Here is a 27,052-nt window from a genome sequence, read left to right as displayed (position 1 = left end):
CCTGGGTACATACTCAACACCAACACGAATCAATGCATCTCCGAAGCCACACATTCCAGACCACCCCTGTCCCACAAGCTGGAATGGAGGAACAGTCACCATTGAAACGAGCAGAGGAGACCAGATCTCACTGTTCTGGCTCCTTCAGGCATTCAAGTATGTCTGCTACTGGTGCAGCAGCAGCGATGGCCAGAGCCAAGGCCGAAGCAGCCAAAGCAAAGATGTCTTTGCTCAAAAGGAAATGGACATAAAAATGGAAAAGGCACGTATTGAAGCAACATTAGCCGTATTGAATATAGAAAAAGAGGCAGCAGCAGCTCTAGCAGAGGCAGAAGTCCTTGAAGCAGCTGCTGAAGGTGAAGCAACAGGCAGCAACCTTAACCTTCATCTCCCTCATCAAGACCCAGTGCAACGCACCACAGAATACATACAAAGCCACTCCAGGTCACACGCTGTTAACCCTTCAATGCCTGACATGGAGCCTGTTCCAGAGTTAATACACGAACAGGAAGAGTCTGGCCATGCATCTCAGCGCCGTTGCGAGCCCAACAAAAACACTGTGGAAGACGACGAACACAAGTTCCAACCAGAAGACCAAAAGCTAACCCATCATTATCGTTCACAACACCTGGAGACATATCACAGTCCAGCTGCTCTACTTCACCGCGAACAGACCCAAGGCATGTCAGATTTCGTGAGGTTCTTCGCACGTCGTGAACTCGTCACCACCGGGCTGCTACAGTTCAACGACCAACCTGAAGACTACAGAGCATGGAGGTCTACTTTTCGGAACACCATAAGAGGGTTAGACCTGTCAGCAAGCGAAGAAATCGACCTCCTTGCTAAATGGCTGGGTAAGGAATCCTCTGAGCATGCCAAGAGAATTCGAGCTGTGCACATTAACCTCCCGGAAAGGGGGTTGAAGATGATATGGGATCGTCTGGACGAGAGCTATGGCTCCCCGGAGGTGGTTGAGAATGCACTGTTTAAGAAGCTGGAGAACTTTCCCAAGATCCTCAATCGAGACCACCTGAAGCTCAGAGAGTTAGGTGATGTCCTAATGGAAATTGACTCAGCAAAAACTGAGGGAAGTCTGCCAGGTCTTCTGTACCTTGACACGGCACACGGAATAAATCCCATTGTTGAAAAGTTACCATTCAACTTGCAGGAAAAATGGGTAACTCAGGGATCAAAGTATAAGGAAGATCACAACGTTCCCTTCCCACCTTTCTCCTTTTTTTGCCAAGTTTATCTGCCAGCAGGCTAAAATAAGAAACGACCCAAGCTTCTTCTTCTCCACTCAAAGCCCTGGGCCACCGAAGACAGCACAGTCTGCTACAAGGTACAGCCAGGGAACTCCAGTGTCAGTTCATAAAACTGAAATGTCACTGTCCAGCGCCGCCTCCAGCGACGACGCAGATGGGAAAACGGATGACCCCGTCAAGCAATGCCCCATCCACAACAAGCCGCACCCGCTCAGGAGGTGTCGGAGCTTCAGAGAACGGACTTTGGAGGATCGCAAATCCTTCTTAAAGGAACGTGGCATCTGTTATAAATGCTGTTCCTCTTCAACTCACCTGGCACGGGACTGTAACACGGCCGTCAAATGCGCAGAATGCAAGAGCAAAGGCCACAACACAGCACTCCACCCAGGTCCAGCCCCCTGGGTCTCAACGGCCTCGACCGCCGCAGCAGAGCACGGCGGGGAGGAAGAGGAAAACATTCTGACACCTGAAGTAACCTCACATTGCACCAAGGTCTGCGGAGCACACATCAGCGGCAAATCCTGTTCCAAAATCTGTCTTGTGACGGTCTACCCTGAAGGACAGCAAGAGAAAGCCATAAAGATATACGCCATGCTGGATGATCAGAGTAACAGATCACTCGCCAAGTCTCAGTTCTTTGACCACTTTAACATAGAAGGAAACAGTTCCCCATATTCACTGAAAACTTGTGCTGGCCTAGTGGAGACATCAGGAAGGAGGGCCAGTGGTTTCGTAGTGGAGACCCTTGATGGAAAGACGAGCCTGCCTCTGCCCACACTAATAGAGTGTAACCAGGTGCCTGATAACAGGTCAGAGATCCCTACACCTGAAGCAGCGCTTCATCATGCTCATCTCAAACCAGTGGCTTACCAGATTCCACCGTTGGACCCTCAAGCTCCCATCCTACTTCTACTAGGCAGAGACATATTGAGAATCCACAAGGTACGTGAACAGATAAATGGTCCACACGACTCACCTTATGCTCAGAGACTTGACCTAGGGTGGGTCATCATCGGTGATGATTGTCTGGGAAACGCCCACAGACCTGCCAAAGTGAACACATTCCATACAAATGTGCTGAAGAATGGTCGCCCCTCACTCTTTGATCCGTGCCCCAACAGCTTTCAAGTGAAAGAAAGATACGACATACAGGTTCCAAGCTCTCTCTCTGATGATCCTACTGAGCGACCAGAACACGGAAAGCAAGGGGATCGTCTTGGTCAGGCGGTCTTCAAAAGGACGAGTGACGATGACAAGTTAGCTCCTTCCATTGAGGACAAACTCTTTATAAAGAACATGGATGAAGAGGTCTTCATGGACAGTAGCAATAGCTGGGTCGCTCCTCTCCCGTTCAGAACTCCAAGACAACGGCTGCCTAACAACCGAGGACAAGCACTCAATCGACTCATCTCTCTCCGCCGCACGCTGGAAAGAAAGCCGGATACAAAGGACCACGTCATCTCATTCATGCAGAAAGTGTTTGACAATGGGCACGCAGAAGTAGCTCTGCCCTTAAAAGAAGACAAAACGGAAGAAGAAAAAATCCCAGAGGAGCCAGTTAACAGCAGGCTCAACAGCCTTTTCACCGTCTTCCGTTTTATTATGAAACAGAGCTATATATGTGCACTCATTGCTATGATGGCTTGGAGTATTACTTACCATAGCTGGCTCACCTTTGTGTTATTGATCTGGTCCTGCGTACTTTGGATGGTGCGTGACCGGCGGCGATATGCTATGCTCACATCCCCATTCATGGTCTTCTATGGCAATGTCCTGTTAACCCTGCAATATATATGGAGTCTCGACCTCACAAAAGACAAACTCCCCGAGCCATCAGGAGTCTTAAAAAGGATGGAGACTGTTGTGTATGTAACCTGTTCCACCTTAAGAGAGCTTAAGCCTGTTCCACCTTAAGAGATGTACTACTTTCTCAGGCTGCTGTAGACGTAATACCGGGGGTGAACACACCGGTATATAAGCACTGTGCAGTAATCTTGTATTCAGTATAGTCCCTACCTCCAACCAGTAAAGACCTGTTTTTATTGTTACTCATTAGTCTGTGTTTTAATTAACTAAATAATTCACGGACTTAACAGAGACCCCATGTGTTGAACTGGGTTCAAAGATCCTGTGTGCACTGACATTCTGGCTCCTGCTCCGCCAATATATTACAGAGCGTCGTGAAGCAGAGAAACACAAGGAATCTGCCTTAGCAGAAGTCAAAGTGGAGGAAAAAGAAGATGGCCAGCAAGGAAAGGAGATAATGAAAGTATTAGGAAACCTGGTGATGGGAATGTTTGTCAAGTATTGGATTTACATCTGTGGCGGCATGTTCTTCTTCGTCAGTTTTGAGGGCAAGATTGTCATGTACAAGATTATCTATGGATCAAAGAAATCAATGGATCAACTCAAGAGACAGATGGATCGCATCAAAACAAGACAACAAAAGTATAAAAAAGGCAAAGAGAGGATGCTCAGTTTGACTCAGTCAGTAGATGCGCAAGGTCCTCAGGTGAAGCAGGAAGACCAGATGGTTGCTTTCTGATAAGTTGTATTTTCTTTATTATGTGGAATCTTAGAGATACCAGACGGGGAGTGTTACGTCTTCTAATAGACTTTGGGATTGTGTTTTTGTCTCCCCCTATTGTTCGACTATATACCTCCCTATTGTTCATTTGTGTCATGTGACGTTTTGTTGCAGTGTGCTTGTGCACTGACAGTTGAGTTTGAATTTGAATCGGAAAGCCAGTAAAAAGGGAGCAGCCTCATGGAAACTACATGTCTGGGGATGTTTACTGTATCTAATGCTTACCTTCTCGGTTTCCCCCTTAGTTGGCATAATCTGTGAGTAGCTTTTATCACATGTTCTTTATGTTCGATCTATGCCACCATTTATTGATATTTGTGATACAAATCGGCCTTGTTTGATGTTATAATTTCTTATTTCTTATTTCCTCTGTAGTTTCACCCTGTATTATTAAATTGGATTATAACAATCAACGCCTCCTGTTTGGTGATAAGGGTTTAGCTATCTGTTGAATCATGGTCATGAGGAGGACAGAATACAGGCACACCACCCAAACACATTGCAGCACACTTACTGACACACTTCCCTTTCTCTTGCAGGGCAAGCTTGCCTATCCCAACCCAGCAGGAGGAGGCTATGCTTGACTTTATTGGAGGGGCTGTCACTAAGGTCCTGGCGATCGACGAGGCTGAAAGCATTGATGATGACAGTATGGCCATACCTAATCCTCCTTCTCACATCCCACTTCCCCCTCAGCCCAAAATCTCTTCTCACTTACAAGCAGCTAATGTTGTAAGCATGCACTTCTTGCTTCCCCACCCCCCTTCCCCCTCACCATAACCCTACCCTTGTGCCTTTCTCCTTTCAGATACCCAAGAACTACAAGCTTCCCAGCCAGTGCAGGAAGAGCAAGAGGAGAGTGATGGAGAAGAGACACCATCACTTGATCTCACACTTGCAGGCACAACCTCAGAAACTGGCACTGCGCATACTTTAGAGGGTGGTATAGAGGCGGGATCTGCATGTGGTGAGTCACCGGGCATGAGTGGCCTCCAGCCAGGGCAGGGGGAAATGGTAGCACAGGTACCAGTTCCCCGGAGGGCGAGGTCGCACATGAGTTTTGCTGCAGAGGACTCCGATGAGGACTTTGATGGGCCAGCCTTCAGAAGAAGGGCGATGGGCATGCTTGGTGCATTGGCAGACCTGCCAGAGAGCCTGTTGTCACTGTCAAGGATCATGAAGGAGTCCGGCTCCAACCTTGCATAGGGCTTTGCGCAGAGCTTGGAGCCCATGATTTCCAGGATGGAAGTGATGGGCAACTCCATTAGAGCATCTGTGGACCCAACCATGATGCAGGGCCTGATGGGCGATGTCTCTGCTTCCATTGCAGCAGAAGCGGAAGCGACCCAACATCTGAGTGCTACAGTGGAAGTTCAGACTGCGGTCATACAAGCTCAGCTTGCTGCCATGCAAGTTCAGACTGCTGCCATCGTGGCTGCGTTTACTGGTGTGGAAAGGGGCTTGCAAGGTGTCACAGCAGTCCAGCAATCTGCACGCCAACAGATTAGTTGGATTGCTGAGGCGCCGCCCCGGGGGAGTGGCAGTGGCTCCATGGGTTGTCCTCTCTCAGGATGACGGCATTCATAGTTCCACCACTACCACTCCGCCAGTGTCCTTGCTATTGCCTGTCATCCAGCCAGCCCAGACTGCTGCCGCTCATGCCGAGATGGTGCAGTCTACAGCCGGGCCTTCTGGGCCCATAACTGCTCAAGGTCATCCTGCAAGGCCATCTGCAGTCTCCCCTACTGAAAGTCAGCAGCCTTCCACCAGCCATGCTGCAGCCGCTGGGGTAGCACTTCGTAGGAGCACTAGGACAGGCAAAGGCACACTGCAGACAGGCACTAAGGGAATACAAAAGGGTGATTAGTTGACTTTGTTATGTAGTCTTGGATTGAATGATTTATAAATGTGGTTTGGAATGTATGTTTTGTGTTGGCTTTTATTTCAGCATTGATGTTCCATGACAGAGGGCTGATAAGGTGGGAAATTGTTGAGCGACAGGGATCTGGGGTTTCATTCAGGGGAACTGGAGTCTGAAGATGCATTCACGGACAGCCTATCCAGAACGTGGATGTGCAGGCTGCCTCCTCTATTCCTCCTCCCCTTTCTGCGCTTCCTCTTCCTCCTGAGGTGGTCGCGAAATCCACGGTGGCAAGGGCTGCGCCCTCACAATCGCCAAGTTGCGGAGGATGCATCAGACCAAAACAGATTGGGACACCCACTCCAGCGAATACTGGAGAGTTCCTCCTGAGCAGTCAAGGCAGCGGAACCATTGCTTGAGCATCCCGATGATCTGCTCGATGATTTTACTCGTGCCAGCGTGGATGTCATTATATGAGTGCTGGTCACAAGTGGCAGGGTTGTGGAGGGGAGTCATTAGCTAGATGTAGAGCGGCTAGCCCTCGGGTTCAACGTGGTGGCTGGAAGATTGTTGACACAGCAGACTGGCGCAGGATGAAGGCATCATGACTGCTGCCAGGATACTGAGCATTCACCATCATGATGTGCTGGGCGTGGTCACACACCAACTGCACATTAAGAGAGTGGAACCCTTTGTGGTTACAGAACATCTCACCATGGAGATGCGGCACCCGCAAAGCCACGTATGTGCAGTCGATGGCGCCCTGCACCATGTGGAATTTCAATATCCTGGCAAAGCCACGTGCACGCTCCTTCTGCTTCTCTCTGTTTAGAGAGAAGACAATGAAGTCCCCTCTGCTAGCGTACAGAGCCTCTGTGACCTCCCGGATGCAGCGATGGATGGCGAACTGGGAGATGTTTGCTATGTCGCCTGTTTCACCCTGGAAGGATCTGCAGATGAAAAAATTCATGGCCATGGTCATGTTGAGGGGCACTGGCCGAGCTGTCATCGCCCTGCTCTGAGGCTGAAGGGCTAGTTCCAAGAGTTGGCAGAGTTCTGTGACCACATTAGTGAAGCAGAGCCGCCAAACACCTGACCTAGGTGCAGGTAGGAGAAGTGCTCCCCAAAGGCCCTAGGTGGGTAAGGCCTCCTGCTGAGAGCCCTCCTCCTCCTCCTCCCTCTGTGAGCAGCTTGCCTTCTTTGCTGCCTCTGCTCCATCTCCCTGTCATGCTGCAGTGTGAGGGGTCTGCAAGTAGCGCCCCCATGACTGGGAACAAGTGGTGTACTCAAGGCCTTCCAGTAGCAGCCAACGTCCAGCAGCACTCCCTCCACACTTTAACAACTTTTTTAATCTCTTCCAACAACCCAGTACTCTTACAAACTATGCGAAAGCCAGTAGATAGCAATAATCAACTTAGCTGCAAGTTGGATGTATCCCTTTAAGTAGCGCAGGTGGGGGAATCACTCGTGCAGCTGAACCCACGTTCAGCTGCGTGTGTTTAGGAGAGGGCATTGAATGGAGTAGCGACGTCGATAATGGCAGGTCGTGCATCAAGTACACGCTGACTGACGTCATGATCTGTCTGCCCTGCATACTGCCGACGCACACACGTACCACCCGCGCTATCGCCCTCACCATGATGGCAAACCACGCGGGCCGTGCCGGAAGTTGGCAGAAGAGAGGCAGATGCCGTGTTTTTAAAAAAGCGGCCAAAACTTCCGGCGCTAAGGAGCTGAATTTCGCAGCCATGGTTTCATGATTTCTTTTGCAGTAACTATATATTTTAGCTTGTTACTCTAATGGGTTAGAGATCAGGAACCCACATGACACAGCAAGGATACACATTTGTTTATTTTTTAGGTAAAACTCCTTGAAGCCGATTTGCTTCCCCCGCCCACCCCCACCCCACTCCCCTCAATCTAGAATAACTTATGTATTGTACGTTTGCAACCCACCCAGAAATAAGACCTGTGATTGGGTGCTCATCCCAGATCGTGGAAGGGAATACCGGAAATTACTGCAGGACTAAAAGGCTGGCACCAGCACAGATTTCCAGCCAGTTCCAGGTCTTTTGGGTTACTATCAGAAAGAACAGCCGGATGGCCTCCAGCCCTGCTGCACTTAGGAGGAAAGGTTAAAAGTTACCTTAAGGTTGTTGCCAGATTCTCATGTGAAAGAGCTGGCCTGCAACTCCTAATGCCCAGTTTCCTTGAACATTCTTCTGCTGAATGCCAGGACAATCCCCAGAAAATTCACAGGAGGCATTAAGATATAATTCCCACGTTGCTTACATACAAGTTGTATGCTTCCACCTGTTTCAAATAAGATCTTCCCACCCATGACAGGGATGCCCCAGAAATGTGTATCAAGCACAAAGTGAGCAGAGATCTGGGCCTAGAAATTCAGTTGTTAGCGCCAGCCGCTAGCGCCTTAGGAGGAGGAGAAGTGGGGCGCTAAGCGGCTAGCGTCCGGGCGTGGCGTGATCTGTGCCTCTCGCGAAATTCACTTAAGATTTAGCGGCGGCGCAAAACCGCAGCGCCCGCTCAGCTGCGCGCACAGATCCTGACGTCATTTCATGGTGCAACGCCCTTGGTGCGCCCCGAACCGGAACTTCAGTGGCGTCGCCCTTATGTGCACCTGGCGCCCCCAGCGACTGGTAGAGGGGAACGGTTCCCAGTCGCTGCAGGGCGCGGGGGGCGCTATTTAAAGGGGACTCCTCCTGCAGTATAAGTGGCAGCCATTTTGTTCCACTCCTTCTTTGTGAGAGACCGATATTTGGAGAGAGACAAAGGGAGAGAGCTTTCTGGTTTGACTCAACGCTCGCACAGGTACTTCTGGCTTCAGGCCAGAGCTATGCACTTGGATTTAACTTTCAGTGCCATAGCCTTCATTCGAAACATATAATGGGGGCTGCAATGGGTGGAAACGTTGGCTTACTGCATTGCATTCAAAGGGCTCACAGACGCCGTGAGAGAGTGCCAGTCATGGCCAGACGGAGAAGGGCCAACAGGAGGCCTTACCCACCCAGGGTATACCGCCAGCAGTTCTCATATCTAAACATGTCTGAGGAGCAGTGTGTTCGGAGGCTGCGATTCAGAAGGGAGTTGGTCACTGAGATCTGCCACCTGCTTCGCAGAGATCTGCTGCCACAGCTGAGGAGCAGGACGTCTCTGTCGGTGGCAGTGAAGGTGACGGTGGCTCTCAACTTCTATGCCACCGGCTCCTTCCAATCCGCTACTGGGGACATTGCCAACATCTCCCAGTTCGCGATACATTGCTGCATCCGCCAGGTGACCAATGCCCTTTTCAGAAGGAGACGTCAGTTCATCTCCTTCCCCATGACCCTGGACAAGCAGCAAGAGCGTGCAATGGGATTTGCAGCATTAGCGGGCTTCCCCGTGGTGCAGGGCACCATTGACTGCACGCATGTGGCTTTGCAGGCACCTCTACAGAATGCCGAGGATTACCGCAACTGGCAGCAGCCACGATGCCTTCATCCTGCGCCAGACTTCTGTGGCAGACATTTTTGAAGCCCAGCCTCACCCACGAGGATGGCTTCTCGGGGACAAAGGCTATCCTTTGTGCACCTGGCTGATGACCTCGCTCCGTGCGCCCAGCACCCCTGCTGAAGAGCGATACAATTACAGCCATCAAGCAACCAGGAACATCATTGAGCACACAATCGGTGTGCTCAAGCAACGGTTCCGCTGTCTGGATCTTTCCGGGGGAGCCCTACAGTACTCACCTGAGCGAGTCTCCCATTTCGTTGTAGTGTGCTACATGCTGCACAACCTGGCTATCTGCAGGACTCAGCCACTGCCAGCAGACATTGGAGGACCACCAGAGGAGGAGGAGGAGGAGGAGGAGGAGCACTAGCACGGGAGGGAGGCACAAAGTGCAAGGGCCGTCCGTCGGCGGCTTATTGCAACTCGGTTCTCGGCCCCCCTCTCAGGGAATGGCTTGTGCCAATGAAAGAAGGTGATTGTAGCCGCTCCGCAAGCCCTCAGCCGGTCAAGGCAACAAATACTTCCAAAAGCAAACATGGACAATGCGATTAAAGAAAATTTTTTACTGTGCAAACTCTGTGCCCTTCCCGCATGACAAACTAATTCAGAGAAACCCCCCGAAAAACAGTCAGAGACATAAGTGGCTCTCACAACCTTCAGAAAATGCAAAAAGCAGTTAAACAAAAATGACCATGATCCTCGGCCTTTATAAAAAAACAAACGCAACAGTCTCGGCCTTTGTATATAAAAGAACACAAGTCTCGGCCTTCATAAATAAAAAAACCTTCTCGGCCTCATATATAAAAAAATCATTTGGCCACACCTACTTTTTCCCCTGCGAGGGTGATCCGTCTCGCTTCCGCGAGTGGCCCCTTCCCGCCCTGCAGCTCCTCCTCAATGGGACCCAGTGGCTGCAGCAAGGCTGGGGGAAGGCTGCTGAGGGTCAGATGGTGAGACGGCAGATGCCCTTGGGGGTCAGCCTGGACCAGCTCTGGGCCTGGAGGGGCCAGCTGCTGACTGCTCCAACTCTGCTTGGGCGGCAGCAGTCTGTCCTACGGGTGGTGGCAGCTGCAGTGGAGGAGTGACAGTGTTGGCTGCAGGAATGCTGCCAACCTGACAGAGCACAGGCACTCCCTGGTCGGCTGATACACTGGCACTCGCACGGGCCAGCACTGCAGCATGCGCAGCAATCTGCTGAAGCACAGACTGCTGGGCTGCTGCGGCGCGGCGAGTGCCCCGGCGATGCCTGGCCGATCTAGCGAGGGTGGCAGCTGTTAGTGCCCGTGTGGCCCTGGTCTGTGTCTGCATCACACCAGCCAGTGAATACACGGCACGACTGAGCACTTGGCTGGAAGCCGCCTGTGATGCAGCGAAGTCCTGCTGACTCCTAGCCTGTGCTGCCGCGACGTCCGACAGACTCCTGGGCTGTGCTGCACTGAATTCTTGCAGACTCCTGGCCTGTGCTGCCCCGAATTCCTGTACACTCCTTGCCAGTGACTCTATGGAGTCAGGCATCCTTGCCACTGCAGCCATGAGCTCAGTGTGCCTGCGCTCAGCCTGGGCGCCCATTTCAGCAAGGAGCCGCACCTCCTCTGCGCTCACCATAGCAGGACTGGAGGCCGCACTCACCCTCCGGGGAGAAGGCTGCCGAGCTTCCCCACCCCTCCCGCGTTGCTGCAGCCCGCTGGGCCCCGGAGCTTCACTCTCCTCAAACCCTTCCCCCCTGCTCCCCTCCAGGGAAGACGTGTCTCCATCATGGCAATGGGCTGCCTCAGCTGAGGGTGTCACTGATGGGCCGGCTTCCTCTTCCTTCTCCTCCATTTCCGATTCAGACACAGTGCCAGCTTGAGGGCCCGCCTCCTCACCTGGCGATTCACCATCTGAAAGCAGGGAGGCACAAGATTTGCTTTAGAGTGAGGACAGGGCGGCAGTGAGGGAGGCATGAGTGCTGCTATGCACTGCATTGGTTCGATAGTGACAAAGGATGCTGGTGTGAGGCGCAAGTGGAAAGAGGTCAAAAAGGTGATGCCCTTACCATTGGGGCCCAGAACAGGGTCGGCATCTCCATTGGCGACGGGGCCAATCAGCCGGCCTGACATAATGCGCTCCACACGCTGCTCCAGGTCGCTGAGCTGTTTGAGGTCTGTCGTTGCTGCCTTCGGTTGTGGGCCAGCTTGCCCTGCAAGAGAAAGGACGGCCTCTAAGTACAGTGTGAAGCCCTGATCTTGCCTGCACTGCCTCCCATGGTGGAATAGCCCTGACAGTGTGAAGCCCTCATCTTGCCTGCACTGCCTCCCATGGTGGAATAGCCCTGACAGTGTGAAGCCCTCATCTTGCCTGCACTGCCTCCCATGGTGGAATAGCCCTGACAGTGTGTAAAGTCCTGAATGTGCAAGTGATTTTCATGACAGTCCCATAGCTGCTGGATGAGGGCTGGGCATTAGGGCTTTCAGGTCCCTTTGGCCATAAAGTGAGGTGCACATGCAGGGATGAGGAGGATACTGGAAAGGGTACTCACCCTGACAACCCGAGTGAGGTCGTTGAACTTTTTTCTGCATTGCACAGGAGTCCTGCCAACCACGCTGTTGGAGGTCACCCTGTTTGCCACCTCCCTCCAGGCTTTTCGATACTCGTTGGGCAATGGCCTCCTGCCACCTTCAGGGAAGAGGACAAGGCGCCTGCACTCCACTGCGCCAACCAGTACCTTCAGGTCACCCTCGCTGAAGCGCTGCACTCTCTCCCTGGCCTTCTCCATTGTCCTGGGCGTTGAACTGTTCAAGCAGCAATGGTCAGCCCTTGCTTCAGGACTGCAGTGTGCAGGGCGTGGCAGCCAAACAAATCCACCCTCCCCCTTTAAGAGCTGACCGGCGCCAGCGTGTCTGCCTTCAATCAGCAACTCGCCGCACCTGCGCTGCGCCCGCCCTCGGTGGTAGCGCCCCGGCTCGCCGGCTTAGCGCCTTATGATAGTCGTGCACTGCCTGCTTTAGCGCAGCAGCAACCTCTTGGGGCGATGCAACTGAATATCGGCGAAGGTGGCGCTAAGTTGCGACGGGCGCAAAATTTAGCGAACGCCCGGCTGTAGCACCCCAAACGTGGCTATACTGAATTTCTAGGCCCTGGTGTTATGCCTCTGTCTAACTCCAGCAGCTGCCACATACATTTCCTCCTCCTGCAGTTTTCACAGAATCATAAAAACTTACAGCACAGAAGGAGGCCATTCGGCCTGTCGTGCCTGTGCTGGCTCTTTGAAAGAGCAGTCGTGCTTAGTCCCACATCCCCGCTTTTTGCCCGTAATCCGGTAAGTTGCTCATCCTCAAGTACCTGTCCAACTCCCTTTTAAAATTATTTATGGAATCAGCTTCCACCACCTTTTCAGGGAGAGCGTTCCACATCCCGACAACTCTCTGGGTGAAACACTTTCTCCTCATCTCCCCTCTAGATCTTTTGTCAATGATTTAAATCTATGACCTCTGGTTATTGACCCACTCGCCAGGGGGAATAATTTTTCCCTATTTACTCTGTCAAAATCTCTCATCATCTTGTAAACCTCTATTAGGTCACCTCTTAACCTTCTCTGTTGCAAGGAGAACAGTCCTAACTTTTCCAACCTCTCCTCATACCGGGGTAGGACATTTAGGACTGAGATGAGGAGAAATTTCTTCACTCAGAGGGTGGTGAACCTGTGGAATTCTTTACCACAGACAGCTGTGGAGTCCAAGTTATTGAATATATTTAAGGAGATAGATGGATTTCTAGACACAAAAGATATCAAGGGGTATTGGGAGAGAGCAGGAATATGGTATTGAGATAGAGGATCAACCATGATCATATTGAATGGCGGAGCAGGCTCGAAGGGCCGAATGGCCTACTCCTACTCCTATTTTTCTATGTTTCTATACCTGAAGTCCTCTATCCCTGGTAACATCCTGGTAAACCTCCTCTGTAGCCTTTCTAAGGCCTTTACATCTTTCCTGAAGTGTGGTGCCCAGAATTGTCCACAATACTCCAGCTGAGGCCTGACCAGAGATTTATAAAGTTCTAGCATGATCTCTTTGTTTTTATATTCTATTCCTCTATTTATAAACCCAGCACAATCTGCAGCCAAGAGGGCAAGCAAGTGACCCACTTAAAGGCCTTTGCCAAGACCATTCTGAAAATGGCTGCCTGCAGATTTCCTGGAGCAGCCAATCGCAACTCCATCTTTGTTTTTATCTTTGCTTTTGGAATGTATGGCCTTTGCACAGCACATTCCCATGACGGCACAGCTCAGATAGGCAGCTCTGAATATTGAGGATTATAGACATGAACCCACTTGCCAGTTGGAAGTGGTGTTGTTTGTTTTTAATAGTGCCCAGAAATAATATTTTTGCTGTCTCTCCTGCACATAACGCAAGTTTCAGACTTCCCCACAAATATACAACAGGGGAAATTAAAACAACGGTGCGTAATATAACGATAAAAGGAATGCATTATTTTGCAAACAGAGCACGCGCTCATTTTATAATGGAAATTCCTAGTAAGTAAATATTTCTTATCAGATGCCTTACGAAATTTGGGTGGCACGGAGGTTAATTACTCAACTAAATCAAACAGATCGAAGCAGCAGGTATCATCATCAACAGTAGGTGTTAATTTGGAGTACTGATCAAAGAATTAACAGGAAAGGAAAACCAGAAACACATAAAAGTGGAGGATTCCGAAATGAGTTAGCACATTGAGCTCAGTACTGGGCACTAGATACTGCCAAATACAATAAATTGTGAACTTACACAAAAGGGATCTAAAGAAAAAGAAACATAAATGACAGAAAAATCAAGGAACATGCTGAAAGCAGGTATGGGAGCCTGCAGAAGGCTCCAAGAGTAACAAAAACCAGAGTAATCAACTCCACAGGGATCAATTACCTGAGCTAAATTGCCCCTGTATTCACTGAGGGGAATCCAAAAATAAAATTATTTTCGGCTAGATTTCAGCCTCAGGCTCCTCTTCTCAGAGCAGCATGGTGCCTCTCCAAAATTCGCTTCTTCCGTAGGGTGGGCACGTTTGCTATGCTGCTACAGATGTAAGTGCCAACCCGGAATACTCAAACGACCCCATCCCAGGATCTGGTCACAGTGACAGACAGCAGTCCCACCCCACTACACATCTGCCTCCTCTACTGGTTCCATTTATATTTATCTCTCTCCTTAGTAAATATAATGGTGGTGTATATATATCAATTATCTGGACCCCATCTGGAGTACTGCATCTGCATCCAGCTCTGGGCATCACACCTCAGGGCAGATATATTATCCTTGCACGCAGATTCACCAGAATGATGCCGGGGCTTAGGGAGTTAAATTCTGAGGACAGGTTGCATAAACTTTGCTTGTATTCCCTTTGAATATAAAAGATTGAAGGGTGATCTGATCGAGGTGTTTAAAATGTTAGAAGGATTCAATAGGGTACAATACAGAGAAATTATTACCTCTGGTGGGTGAATTAAGAACGAGGGGACATAATTTTAAAATTAGAGCTGGGCCATTTAAGGTGGAAATCAGGAAGCACTTTTTCACACAATCTGGAATTCTCTCCTCCAAAAGGCAGTGGCTGCTGGGTCAACTGGAGCTTTCAAGGCTGAGACTGATACATTTTTGTTAGGTAAGGGTGTCAAGGGATATGGAGCTAAGGTGGGTAAATGGAGTTGAGGTACAGATCAGCCGTGATCTAATTGAATGGTGGAGCCAGCTCAAGGGGCTGAATGGTCTACTCCTGTTCCAATGTTCCTTTTGAACCATGCTCATGCATTAGAACACCACAGGATAGCTCACCTTTCTGGTTTTCCCTCTCTACATGGAAACACCTGGACACAAAATTTCATCTACACTATTTGGTATTTGTAGTAAAATCATAAATGCATTATTGAGACTTGAGTTTATGATTTTGCTACAAATAGCTCAGCATTTCCTTCGTTCTGTTGGTTCGGCTAAGAGTAAGAAATCGCTGTGGCAAACTGTGGGTGCAAAACGACATTATATGGACCTGTGACACAGCAGTCTGCAGCATCAAGATGTTACAAGTCTACAGAAGACTTAAAATAATATTTGCAAACTATTATGAACCATTATAACTGAAACTTAATGCTTCAAGCGTAAAAGTTGTTTTTACCACTGCAGGGCTGTCGAGCAGAAGCACTCATGCTAACAATCTCTAATTCAAATTTTTTTAGAAGCAAGTTCGATTATTAGCAGTCAACCGCTCACTTTTTCATTCATCATAATTATCATGACTATTATTGGGATGATTATTATTGTTATAGTTAGGGATTTATTATACGATACGATATTTATTATACATGGGGGCCTAGAAATTCATTGTAGCCACTTTTGGGGCGGTAAAGTCGGGCGGCCGCTAAAGTTTGCGCCCGCCGCCAAATCGAGGCCACTTCTCCGATATTCATTAGCTTCGCCCTAAGAGTTTGCTCGAGTGCTAAAACTGGCACTGGACGCCTCTCTTTAGGCGCTAAGCCGGAGGTGCTGAGCGAGAGCGCTGAGGCCGGGCGCAGCGCAGGTGCGGCCATCTCGTGATTGACAGCAGGCCGGCCAGCTCTTAAGGGGGAAGGGTCGACTTGGTCTGCTGCCACGCCCTGGATAGTGGAGCCCTCCAGCTAGGCCTGAACACTGCTGCTGGACCCAAAATAGCGGCTGAAGCCATGCAGAAGGCCCGTGAACGAGCGCAGCGCTTCTCAGAGCGTGATCTGAGTGTGCTGGTTGGGGTGTGGAGAAGAGGCGCCATATTTTGTACCCGGACAATGGCAGGAAGGCGCCGGTCCGCGCCTACCGGAGAGCCTGGAGGCATGTCGCCAGCAAGGTGTCAGCCAACAGCGAGGTCCCCAGGACCGGTGTCCAATGCCGCAAAAAGTTTAATGACCTCACGCGGATTGTCAGGGTGAGTACCCTTTCCAGTGACCTCCTCATCCTTGCATGTGCACCTCACATTATGGGCAAAGGGACCTGAAAGCCCTAATGGCCAGCCCTCATCCAGCAGCTATGGGACAGGCATGAACATCAATTGCACATTCTGCACTTAACACACTGGCCAAGCTATTCCACCATGGGAGGCAGTGCACACAAGATCAGGGCGACACACTGGCCAAGCTATTCCACCATGGGAGGCAGTGCACACAAGATCAGGGCGACACACTGGCCAGGCTATTCCAGCATGGGAGGCAGTGCACACAAGATCAGGGCGACACACTGGCCAGGCTATTCCACCATGGGAGGCAGTGCACACAAGATCAGGGTGACACACTGGCCAGGCTATTCCACCATGGGAGGCAGTGCACACAAGATCAGGGCGACACACTGTACTTAGAGGCCGTCCTTTCTCTTGCAGGCCAAGCTGGCCAATAATAGGAAGAGCCGGACTGCGACCGGGGGAGGCCGACCCCAGATCCAGCCGCTCACCGAGCTGCAACATCACGTGGAGCGCATCATGGGTGGCCGGGTGATTGGCCCCGTTGCATGTGGAGATGCCGACCCTGTTCTGGGCACCAATGGTAAGGACATCAACATTTGGACCTCTCTCGTCCCACTTGCGCATCAGATCTACATCCTTTGCCACTGTCCGAACAATGCGCTGAATGCCACCACTCATGCATCCCTCGCTGACGCCCTCTCCTCACTCTAAAGCTACTCTTGTGCCTTCCTGCTTTCAGATGGTGAGGAGGAGGTCCCTGAACTTGCCAGTGACAGCCCCTCAGAAGAGGAGGAGGAGGAGGAGGAAGAGGAAGGCGGCCCATCAGGGGAACCCTCAGCCGTGGCAACCCATGCCAATGTAGGGGACACGTCTTCCCTGGAGGGGAGCGTGGCGGAAGTGTCGGAGGGGAGGGGAGCTCATGGGACCTGCGGCCTGCAGAAACGCGGGAGGGGGGTGCCAGCTCGGCGGCCTTCTCCCCAGAGGGGGGAAGGGTCGGAGGAGAGTCCAATTGCTGGGCCCAGCGGCGTCCAGCAACGCAGGAAGGGTCGGCCAGCTCGGCGGCCTTCTCCCCAGAGGGAGAGTCCGGCCTCCAGTCCGGAGATGGTCTTCGCCGAGGAGATGGAACGCCTCGAGGACTTGTCCGCGGACTCGGAGCGCCGGCACACGGAGCTCATGGGGGTAGTGGCACGGTTGCCTGAGGCCATCGAGTCCCTCTCTCGGAGTGTCACCGACGTCGGGGCCTCACAGGCCATCAGTTTGGCGGAATTCGGGGCAGAGCAGGCAGCGAGTCGGGCGGCATTCGGGGCAGCTCAGGCAGCGAGTGGGCAGCTGATCAGTGGTGCCGTGCAGTCACTGGGTGCTCTGATGAGGTCACTGAACAGGTCAACACGGGCACTCACTGCTGCCACACTCGCTGTGTTAGCCAGGCATCGCCAGGGCACCCGGCGCGCTGCAGCAGCACAGCGGTCTGTCCCTCGGCAGATTGGTGCGCATGCTGCAGTGCTGGCCCGGGCGAGTGCCAGTGTCTCAGGCGACCAGCTTGCCCCCATTCCTCCAGCCGCCACTGCCACTCCCCCAGTGGAGCTGCCAGGAGCTGCTGCAGCGACTGATGCTGGCCAGCCACAGCTGCAGCATTCAACAGCCGCCCGCTCGACAGCCAGACCTCGACTAGGCCGACCCCCAAGGGCATCTGCCGTCACGACATGTGCCCCTCTGCAGCCTGCCCCCAGCCTTGCAGCAGCCAATGGCCTTACTTTGAGGAGGAGCAGCAGGGCGGGCAGGGGCCACACAAAGATGGCCAAGGCATCGCCCTAGCGGGCCAAAAAGTCGAATGTGTGGCCAGTTGTGTTTGTTTTTTGAGGTCGAGAATTGGATGTTTGTTTTTTGAGGCCGAGAATTGGATGTTTGTTTTTTGAGGCCGAGAATTGGATGTTTGTTTTTTGAAGGCCGAGGATGTGATGTTTGTTTTTTACGAAGGCCGAGGATGACGGCCATTTTAGTTGCACTGTTTTGTTAATCCTCTCCAGGTTGTGGGAGCGAGTAATGTGTTTGAGTGTTTTTTGGGGGTTTCGTCTGTTTTTGGTTTTCATGTGGGAAGGGCCCTGAGTTTGTACAATAAAGCATTTTATTTATTAACATTGTCCATGTTTGATCTTTGAAGTGTTTGTTGCCTTAACCGGCTGAGGGCTTGCGGAGCGGCTGCAATCATGTTCTTTCATTGGCACAAGCCATTCCCTGACAGGGGGCCTAGAAGTGACGTTCAATAAGCCGCCGACGGGCGGCCCTTGGACCTTCTGCCTCCCTCCTGGGCTGGTACTCCTCGTCCTCCTCCTCCTCATGCTCCTCCTGCTCCTCCTCCTGAGGTGGGGGTCCAACGTGAGGTGGCAGTGCCTGAGTCCTGCGGATAGCCAGGTTGTGCAGCATGCAGCAAACGACGACGAATTGGGAGACTCGCTCCTGCGAATACTGGAGGGCTCCCTCGGAGCGATCAAGACAGCGGAACCGTTGCTTGAGGACGCCGATTGTTTGTTCTATGATGTTCCTAGTCGCTTGATGGCTCTCGTTGTATGCCTCTTCAGCAGGGGTCGTGGGCGCGCGGAGCAGGGTCATGAGCCAGGTACACAAAGGATAGCCTTTGTCTCCGATAAGCCATCCTCTTGGGTGAGGCTGTGCCTGGAACATGTCAGCCACAGTTGTCTGTCGCAGGATAAAGGCATCGTGGCTGCTGCCTGGAAAGCGGGCATTGACAGCTAGGATGCGCTGCCTGTGGTCACACACCAGCTGTACGTTGAGGGAATGGTAGCCCTTCCGGTTGCGGTAATCCTCGGCATGCTCCAGAGGTGCCCGCAAAGCCACATGCGTGCAGTCAATGGCGCCCTGCACCATGGGAAAGCCCGCTATTCTTGCAAATCCCACTGCACGCTGCTGCTGCTTGTCCAGGGTCATGGGGAAGGAGATGAATTGATGTCTCCTTCTGAAAAGGGCTTCGGTCACCTGGCGGATGCAGCAATGCACGGCGAACTGGGAGATGTTAGCGATGTCCCCAGCAGCGGATTGGAAGGAGCCGGTGGCATAGAAGTTGAGAGCCACCGTCACCTTCACTGCCACCGACAGAGACGTCCTGCGCATCAGCTGTGGCTGCAGATCTCTGTGAAGCAGCTGGCAGATGTCTGCAACCACCTCCCTTCTGAATCGCAGCCTCCTTACACACATCGCGGCAGACATGGTCAGATAGGAGGACTGCTGGCGGTATACCCTGGGTGGGTAAGGCCTCAGTTGGCGACGCCTGTTGCCCCCTCTGCGTCTAGCCAGGGCTGCCACTCTCTCACGGCGTCTGTAAGCCCTTCTGGCATAAGGCTGAAAGTCAGCGTTGGCACCCAATGCAGCCCCCATTATATGCTGGCAAACAATGAGCTCTCAATGAAGGCAAAGATAATTGCTAAGCTCTGGCCTGAGCCAAAAATACCTGTCCTAGTGTTGGTCCAAACCAGTAAGCTCTCCTCCTTGGTCTCTCTCCAAAAAACCGTTGCACAAGAGTGAATGCTGCAAAATGGCTGGCCTTTATAATGGCTGGCCTTTATAGTGCAGGGTAAGTGCCCTTTAATTAGCGCTCCCCACGGCCCGCCTCGGCTGTGTACCGTTCCACTTCACAGTCGTTAGGGCCGCCCGGCGCACAATGCCCGGCGCGAGTGACGTTCCGGTTCGGGGCGCACAAAGGGCGTTGCACTAGTAAATGACGTCATGATCTGCGCGCGCAGCAGGGCGCGCGCTAAGACTTTGCGCTGGCGCTAAATGTGTACTGAAGTTGGGGCGAGGCGCAGATCGCGCTGCGCCCGGGCGCTAAGTGCCTAGCGCTCGAGATCTACTCCTCCTAAGGCGCTAACGGCTGGCGCGCCCAACTGAATTTCTAGGCCGGGGAGTCAAGAGCTAGCATAGCCTTCAGGTGAAGCATGTTTAGAAGGCAGGGGATAATTGGACTAGAGCACACAGACTCCACAGTGCCCATTTTAAAGCCATTCCATTTTCCATTACTTTTATACAATACTTTACATTTATATTATTTTTTACAATTAAAAATAGCAAAATCTACAGAAATTTGGGAAGCTTAAAAAAGAGTTAGTTGGAACATCATGATTTCTCTACATTACAGGCTGAGGAGCTGGGAGATCGAGAGCTGAGGCAATGCTTCACCACCACTGGTGGGCAGGGGCATGCAATCAGAGAATGACAAGTGTGCATAGGCTATTTCCATAACAAAAACAGTAACTAGTCTTTAATGTAGAAAAATGTCCCGAAGTGCTTCATAGAGGCGTAATCAAAAAGTGGATGCTGAGAAAGTATTAGGAGGGGTGACTAAAAGCTTGGTCTAAGAGGTGGGTTTTAAGGAGGGTCCTAAAGGAGGAGAGGTAAGTGGAGAGGCAGAGGAGGAATGGAGGAAATTCCAGAGCGTGGGGCCTAAGCAGCTGTAGGCCACCAATGGCTGGCAAAGGGAGGGGCTTGCACAAGAGACTAGAGTCAGAGGAATGGAGAGTTCGGGGAGGGCTGTAGGTTGAAGGGCTGGAGGTGGCTACAGAGATAGGGAGGGTGAGGCCATCAGGGATTTAAACATGAGGATGAGAATTTTAAATTGAGAGGCATTGGATGACCAGGAGCCAATGCAGGTTAGCAAGGAAGAGGTGATGGATGAGCGGGATTTGGTGCAGCATAGAGTATGATCAGCAGAATTTTGTAAGAACTAAGGCTTACAGAGGTTGGACAATGGGAAGTCCTCCAGGAGACCGTTTGACTAGACGAGTTTGGGGTGAAAAATGAAGAGATTAGGGTTTCAGCCGCATACGTGGTGAGGTAGGGGCGGAGGCGGGCGATGTTACAGAGATGAAAGTAAGCAGTCTTTCTGGTGGAGAGGCTATTGGGTTCCGTAGGAATCTGAATATGCAAGCATGTTCATCCTGGTTTTCCTGTGTACTTTTCTATGTGAACATTGCTGTCCATGTTTTTTTTTTCAGTGTGCTCTAAGCCATTTATATGCAAACAAATTATTGACCTTAGGTTAAATATAGCACTGAAGGGACTTGCTGTTCCTTTCTGTTTTGCTGTTGTTCTCTTTGTAGTCCCCAATGTAAGGCTCTCAGAGTCTGTCGTGCTGTCAGCTGGCTGGACCTCATGACTTCAATAATTTTATTCGCTGCACTCTGCTGTTTTGTCTGGTGTATTTGTCAGGAGCCCAACATTATGATTGGAAGATTCCGTCTAATTCTGGCAGAAAGTCTTCTCACATCTCCAAAATGTGCAGAGTATATAGCAATGCCAGATGCTGCTGACACTTTCATCCTTGTGGCCCTTTGGAGCGAAGATAAACTGCATCCCAAAACTCTATAGATCCATGAAAAATATGGAAAATTTTGCTTGTACCGTTAACTTGCCCAGAGACCTCACAAATTGTGGAAATCTCTGGACCAGCAAAAGGATTTCAGACAGCTTGGCTCTAAAATTACTCGGTCTTTCTGGCTTTCCTGTAACTCCAGTGGGAGTCTGGTGGAATGGCTGGAAACTCTTCTGGAATCCACATACAATGGGTCCCAGCCTTACATTGGATTTTCTTGTAGCCTTGTTTGAGGGATGGAGCCACTATCCACCCCAAACAAGGCCACTGATAAGTAGGGGGCTGGGCTGAGGGAAGAGAGTCCCTATGGTGGGAGGTCCCACTTCCTCAGCCTCAAAGGGACTAGATGTAAATTTGGAGGCTAACACATTGAGTGAGATGAGACATACCAGCCCCCTGAAAGAAGGAAGTGGACCCCACCAATAGGCAAGGCCAGGGTTGCGGCCTGGACCCCCAAAGATCGAGGGGAATGGGGAAATGTTTTAAAAACATTTTTAAAGTAGCCTTCTGATACAGCAGGCTGCTAGGCACAGGGAGGAAGCCCGGCACCCTCATCCCCCCACAGCAGGGAGGCTAGGTTCCATCCAGGTGTCCAGAGTCTTCGGCAGGGGATGCTGCAGATACATATCCATGCCAATGAAGGTCTGCTCATGGAGGTCCTTCCCCCTAACTTCACGAGCTTTGTTGGGGTCAGAGGAGGAGTTTTGCATTTGGTGCGATTGCAGGAAAACTACCCAAATCAGACTCCTATGGAATTTCAGTGCCACACCTGGATGTCAATTTTCCTTTGTCTAATGCTCTCTCTCTGTGCACCTGGCTCTGAGCCTTTAAGCAGGGGAAATTGGAACAGAGAGCCATAAAGTTGGGTGTACGCTCCCTTTGTGCTTGGGGCAATCTTGTCATGGGCTGATGATCTGACCTGAAACAGCCAAGAGCGTTTAAATTAGACAGTAATGAATTGGTGAACACCTAACAAGAGGATCATCCACAAAAAGTAGGCATTAAGAGTTTTGGCCCGACCCATCGGAGTGGAGGAATGGAAAGAAGCTGCCAGCAACTGCCACAGACCTCCAGAATGTTAAAAGTTAAATCTTTATAGACCAATAAGGAGGAATATTAGGGCTGGAGGTCATCAGACTGCAGTTTTTGTCAGTATCCACAAGGCCTAGAAGTCACCAGGAATGAACAGTGCTGTAGGCCTTTAAGCTCACAAGTTCTCTCCCTTGACCTGGCACCCACCAAAAGCCAGTGGTGTTTTCCTGCTGCAGTGAAACTGGGCTGTGATGTGAGCTGAACACAGAAATAGATCTATGCTCCTGTTGGCCATTTGGAAACATGCACCGCCCAACTAAGGGATAAAGGGGTTTGAAGATATGTTTCATGAAGTCCTGGTACTCAAATTTCAACTTCAACCATCAGTACCATGGGGTGCCAGGTGACATGACTGTTCTCCGAACAATTTAACAGTTACTTAATACTGAGGTTGCCAGAAAAAGATCCGTTTTAAATTTCACTTTGCATTAAATGAAAATGAAAAAAAATCTTTGAAATTCTTAAATTGGACCTTTACACTAACTTTACACTACTGGCATTATTAAGTCGCTGTTAGCAACTTACAAACCTTGCAAATTAGCCTACAGCAGTCTAACTGCCATCATTGTTATTAGTGTTATTACTAGACATATCGTTGTTGAATGTTGCGTAACTCTCATTTGCCATGCCATACTAACATACAACTAAGATGGCTTATTAGATTATAACTGCATTATTGTTCAATTCTTTTTATATGCCCTTAAGAATAAAAGAATAACCAATTATAATGTAGACTCCACTTGCTATGTGCTACTAAAATGGTTTGTGAGCATTATCAGGCATTGGTGAGAAATGACTTTCATAACCTAGCCCTGGGTCAGACAGTCTCGGGTCTCCATGGCAGAACTGTCACCAACTGCTCTCATTTATTGCATTACTTCATTCTTCAAGTTATATAGTGAATACTCAGCATGGATTAAGTGCACTTTCAGAGCTAAATCCTTTTTATTACAACCACTCAAGTCTAACTCATCTACTTAACAATTGTACCAGCCATTCTAATAGCTCCCAAGGTTTGAAATGATACTCATTCCTTGATTAGAAACCATTTTGTTTAATAAATAAGAAACAGCAAAATTGATAATGTGAGGATGGTGGAAAAGGTGTTGTTGTGGCTGAATGCTACGCTGTGCATCATAAATAAAAAGACTGTTTGGGAGAACAGCAACTATGAAGCTTCATTTTGCAGTAAAAGTATTTTTGCTATTTACCCAGAGAAGCCAGCTCCATGAAAACATGATTATCATGAAAATACTCAATAGCAGAAAGAAGCTTGGGTAGCAAAGGTTGAGCCACGATTTGAAATTTGGCATAGGAACCCACAAGCTTCACTCCCAAAAAGCATTTACTACATTCAATTAGGCCACTCTACAGAATTAATCTGTACACTGGTCCTGCCTTTTTTGTTTTCTCAGTGCAACTCTTTATAAATAAGGAAATTTACTATATTATAAAAGTCAGGAATAATAATAACCTGTCCCATTACCATCCCCTTTTGCCTTGAATATCTCTTAATGTCTCTCAATGTCTCTTAATCTCTCCTGCCTTCCAGCCTATCACAGGCCTTCCCTTTTGTTCTTTCATCCCCTCCATTTCCCAGCTCCTACACTTGCTTAAAAATCTGTTCCATTTCCTGCTTTTTTCCAGTTCTGACGAAAGGTCATCGACCTGAAACGTTAATTCTGTTTCTGTCTTCACAGATGCTGCCTGACCAGCTGAGTATTTCCAACATTTTCTGTTTTTATTTCAGATTTCCAGCATCTGCAGTATTTTCTTTTTGTAATAATAATAATTACTTATTTTGTCAAGCTGTGTAGTGAATACTCAGCAGACACGGAACTTACAGCTGTGGTCTAAGTGCATAAATCCACTTTATTGAAGCCACTGAAGTCAAGTGTGAGTAGATTCCAGCAGACCAGTGATTAAGCCCATCAGACAGAAAGTGGAATCATCCTGGATCACTCACACCAGATGCCAGCACCAACTTGACTTCACACTGAACTATTACACTGCGCATGACTGCTGGAATGCTTTTTGGAAAATAAAAGATCTTATATTACAATAAAAATATGTATTAGCATAAATCTAATAAACATAGTTCCTACCACACTAACCCTTTTCTCACAGGGAATAATGTCATCTGATTATGATAACACAAGTTTCACAATAAAGTGAGCTCTAAAGTAAAAAGAAGGCTTTTAGTACAGATAAGATTATCAATCAGGCTGAATATTTTCAAATCACAGTTCCCATGACATCAGTTCCAATGTTGTATAGAAAAATGCTATCTAATTCAAATTGATCTTAAATGATTAGAATATTGAGACTTGATATAAACAAAAATAACTGGTCTACTTTAAATTTACAGCTGAAAAATAACTGATAGCTTAATTCAACATAATTATTAACCAATAGGTAATATAATGAAAGCCACTGCAGATTCGACATTCCGGGGCAGACTTTGACTTTGTACGAGAGTGTAAAATGGATGATAGCGAGCCGGATCTCTCCCGATTTTTATTTCTATTGAAATCAATGGAGAGAGACGCAGCATGGGCTGTTGACTCACTATCACCCGTTTTACACTCTCGCTCAAAGTCAACATCTACCCCATCTATTGGTGGGTGGTAGCTGCTTTACAACTGTCAGTGTCTGACCATTTCATTTACCTGCAATAAAAGAAAGCAAATATTGAAATGTCAGTGCAGTTCAGCCCCAACAGTCGAATTGTATATTGACACTCACAATTGAATAATGGCCAGAGATAAAAATGGAAACATTAGAATTGCTGCAAATATGCAACAGCTCTATTACCATCTGTAAAGAGAAGAAAGGCGTTGATGCTTTGGGTATAGACGCTTCACTGGAACTGCTGAATTAGTTCTGATGAACGGTACACACCTGAAACATCATAGTCTGTCTTTTCTCTTTACAGGTGTTGATGGAGCACCGGTCCATTTGAAATATTTTCTGTTTTTATTGAAGAATGGCAAGGTATTGAGGGAAGGTGCACAAGGTGGTATCATCAAGCGAAAGAGGGAGAATTTTCTTTAAAAAAAAGGTCTGTCCATTATAGTTTACATCAGCAATAGCATTTTTTGACAAGCATCAGCAAAGTACATAGGGTAGTTTGTTGATCAATGGATAAGTAGAGTACTTTAATTTTCAGTTCTAGTCCAGTGGCTAAGGACTGTATGCAGTTGAGCCATACAGATCAGGAAGGTCCCCAAGTTTGATCTGCACTCTGTGCTTGTGAAGGAATAGCCATGATTCAGAGAAATACACGATACCATGAACAGATTTCTAATATTATTAATACATGATATACTGTGTTTAAATATCTAAAACCTCAGAGACATAGGCTGTAAACAGAGAACAGGCTTCTGAGATAAAGGTCAGTTGATAACAAAGTTGTAAACCAGCTTTGAAATGGGAATTAGTTAAATGTACTAAAACAATGAAAGGTTGAAGCAAATCATTGGTGCTTCCGAAAGGTCTAGAGTTTGGAGGTAACACAATGAGAAATGCCCAGTTTAAAGTGTTAAGAGCTAACATGTGAAACAGAAACACAAACATTAAAAGAGGCAAGTGCCTTTGAACAGATGACATCAAGTAAAGAAACACCTGCTGGTCAAATAGTTTTTATGTTAAACTTGGAAGACAGGAACTATAAGATTAAATATGCAACCAATTGAGATAGCTAGAAAACAAGTAAACAGAAAGTTAAAGTGGTTTTGATTTACATATTGTAAATATAATACCAACAAGAAGGCTTTGAAAATATGACTTCAATAGAGACACCAAGCAATTACATTGGGCAGGATTTTCATTGGGCCATGGAGGCGGGATTGGAGGCATGTGGGGGGTTAAAATCTCAAAATCGGGGGGCACGAACCCATCCCGCCCCCAACCCGCCTCCATGCCAGTTTCAAAGGAGGCAGATACCTGACCTGTGCTGGGACGCGCCTCCCCGAGGCGGGAAGGGGATTAGTGCCAATTAACTGCCTGTTAACAGGTAGATAACAGGCAGTTTTTAGCCTAATCCCTATTTTTATTTCTGAAGTGTGGGGCTCCTGATGGCTCCAAACCATGCCAAGTTAGTGAGGCGGGCCGTCGGGCTGAAGGACTTGGAGGGTTCGAGATGTCCAGTGTTCAGGTGAGTGATGGGTGCATGAGTGAAGAGGTAAGTGTGTTTGGTGTGTTTAAAGAAGTTTTACTTACTTTTACAGCCTTCCTTCCTTCAGGTCTCGGGAGTCTCTCATCTGATATTTCATCTGTCAAAATCTCTTGACAGATGAAATGTCAATCTGTGACATCACCTGTTGCCGGGTGGCCCTTAATTGGCCTGCTGAGCCCGCTGGGCGGGCTCAACAAGGTCAATCAAGTGAAAATCGCGTGGG

At 49.3% G+C, this 27,052-nt stretch overlaps 2 protein-coding genes across 10 annotated transcripts in view; one reads left to right on the top strand and one right to left on the bottom strand.

Moving 5' to 3' along the window:
• The window catches only part of LOC147117523 (RNA-binding motif, single-stranded-interacting protein 3), a 2,125,417-nt gene that overhangs the window by 1,901,794 nt on the left and 196,571 nt on the right, over positions 1–27,052 (bottom strand). The window lies entirely within an intron of this gene.
• LOC147117524 (uncharacterized) lies at positions 809–27,052 on the top strand. The gene is made up of 2 exons (XM_085988576.1): positions 809–4,109; positions 24,403–27,052. Exon 1 carries the CDS (start codon positions 1,383–1,385, stop codon positions 3,177–3,179), a length of 1,797 nt encoding a protein of 598 aa, XP_085844702.1. The 5' UTR covers positions 809–1,382; the 3' UTR covers positions 3,180–4,109; positions 24,403–27,052.

This window comes from Somniosus microcephalus, chromosome 5, assembly GCF_052327205.1.
Source record: "Somniosus microcephalus isolate GS21.2 chromosome 5, FLI_Smic_1.0, whole genome shotgun sequence".
NCBI lineage: Eukaryota > Metazoa > Chordata > Chondrichthyes > Squaliformes > Somniosidae > Somniosus > Somniosus microcephalus.
Note: the sequence above shows the minus strand (reverse complement) of the source record. Positions and strands in the feature narration are given on the sequence as shown.

Excerpts from the sequence above, each read along its gene's own strand:
- LOC147117524 (XM_085988576.1), top strand. The coding sequence starts at position 1,383 with ATGTCACTGTCCAGCGCCGCCTCCAGCGACGACGCAGATGGGAAAACG.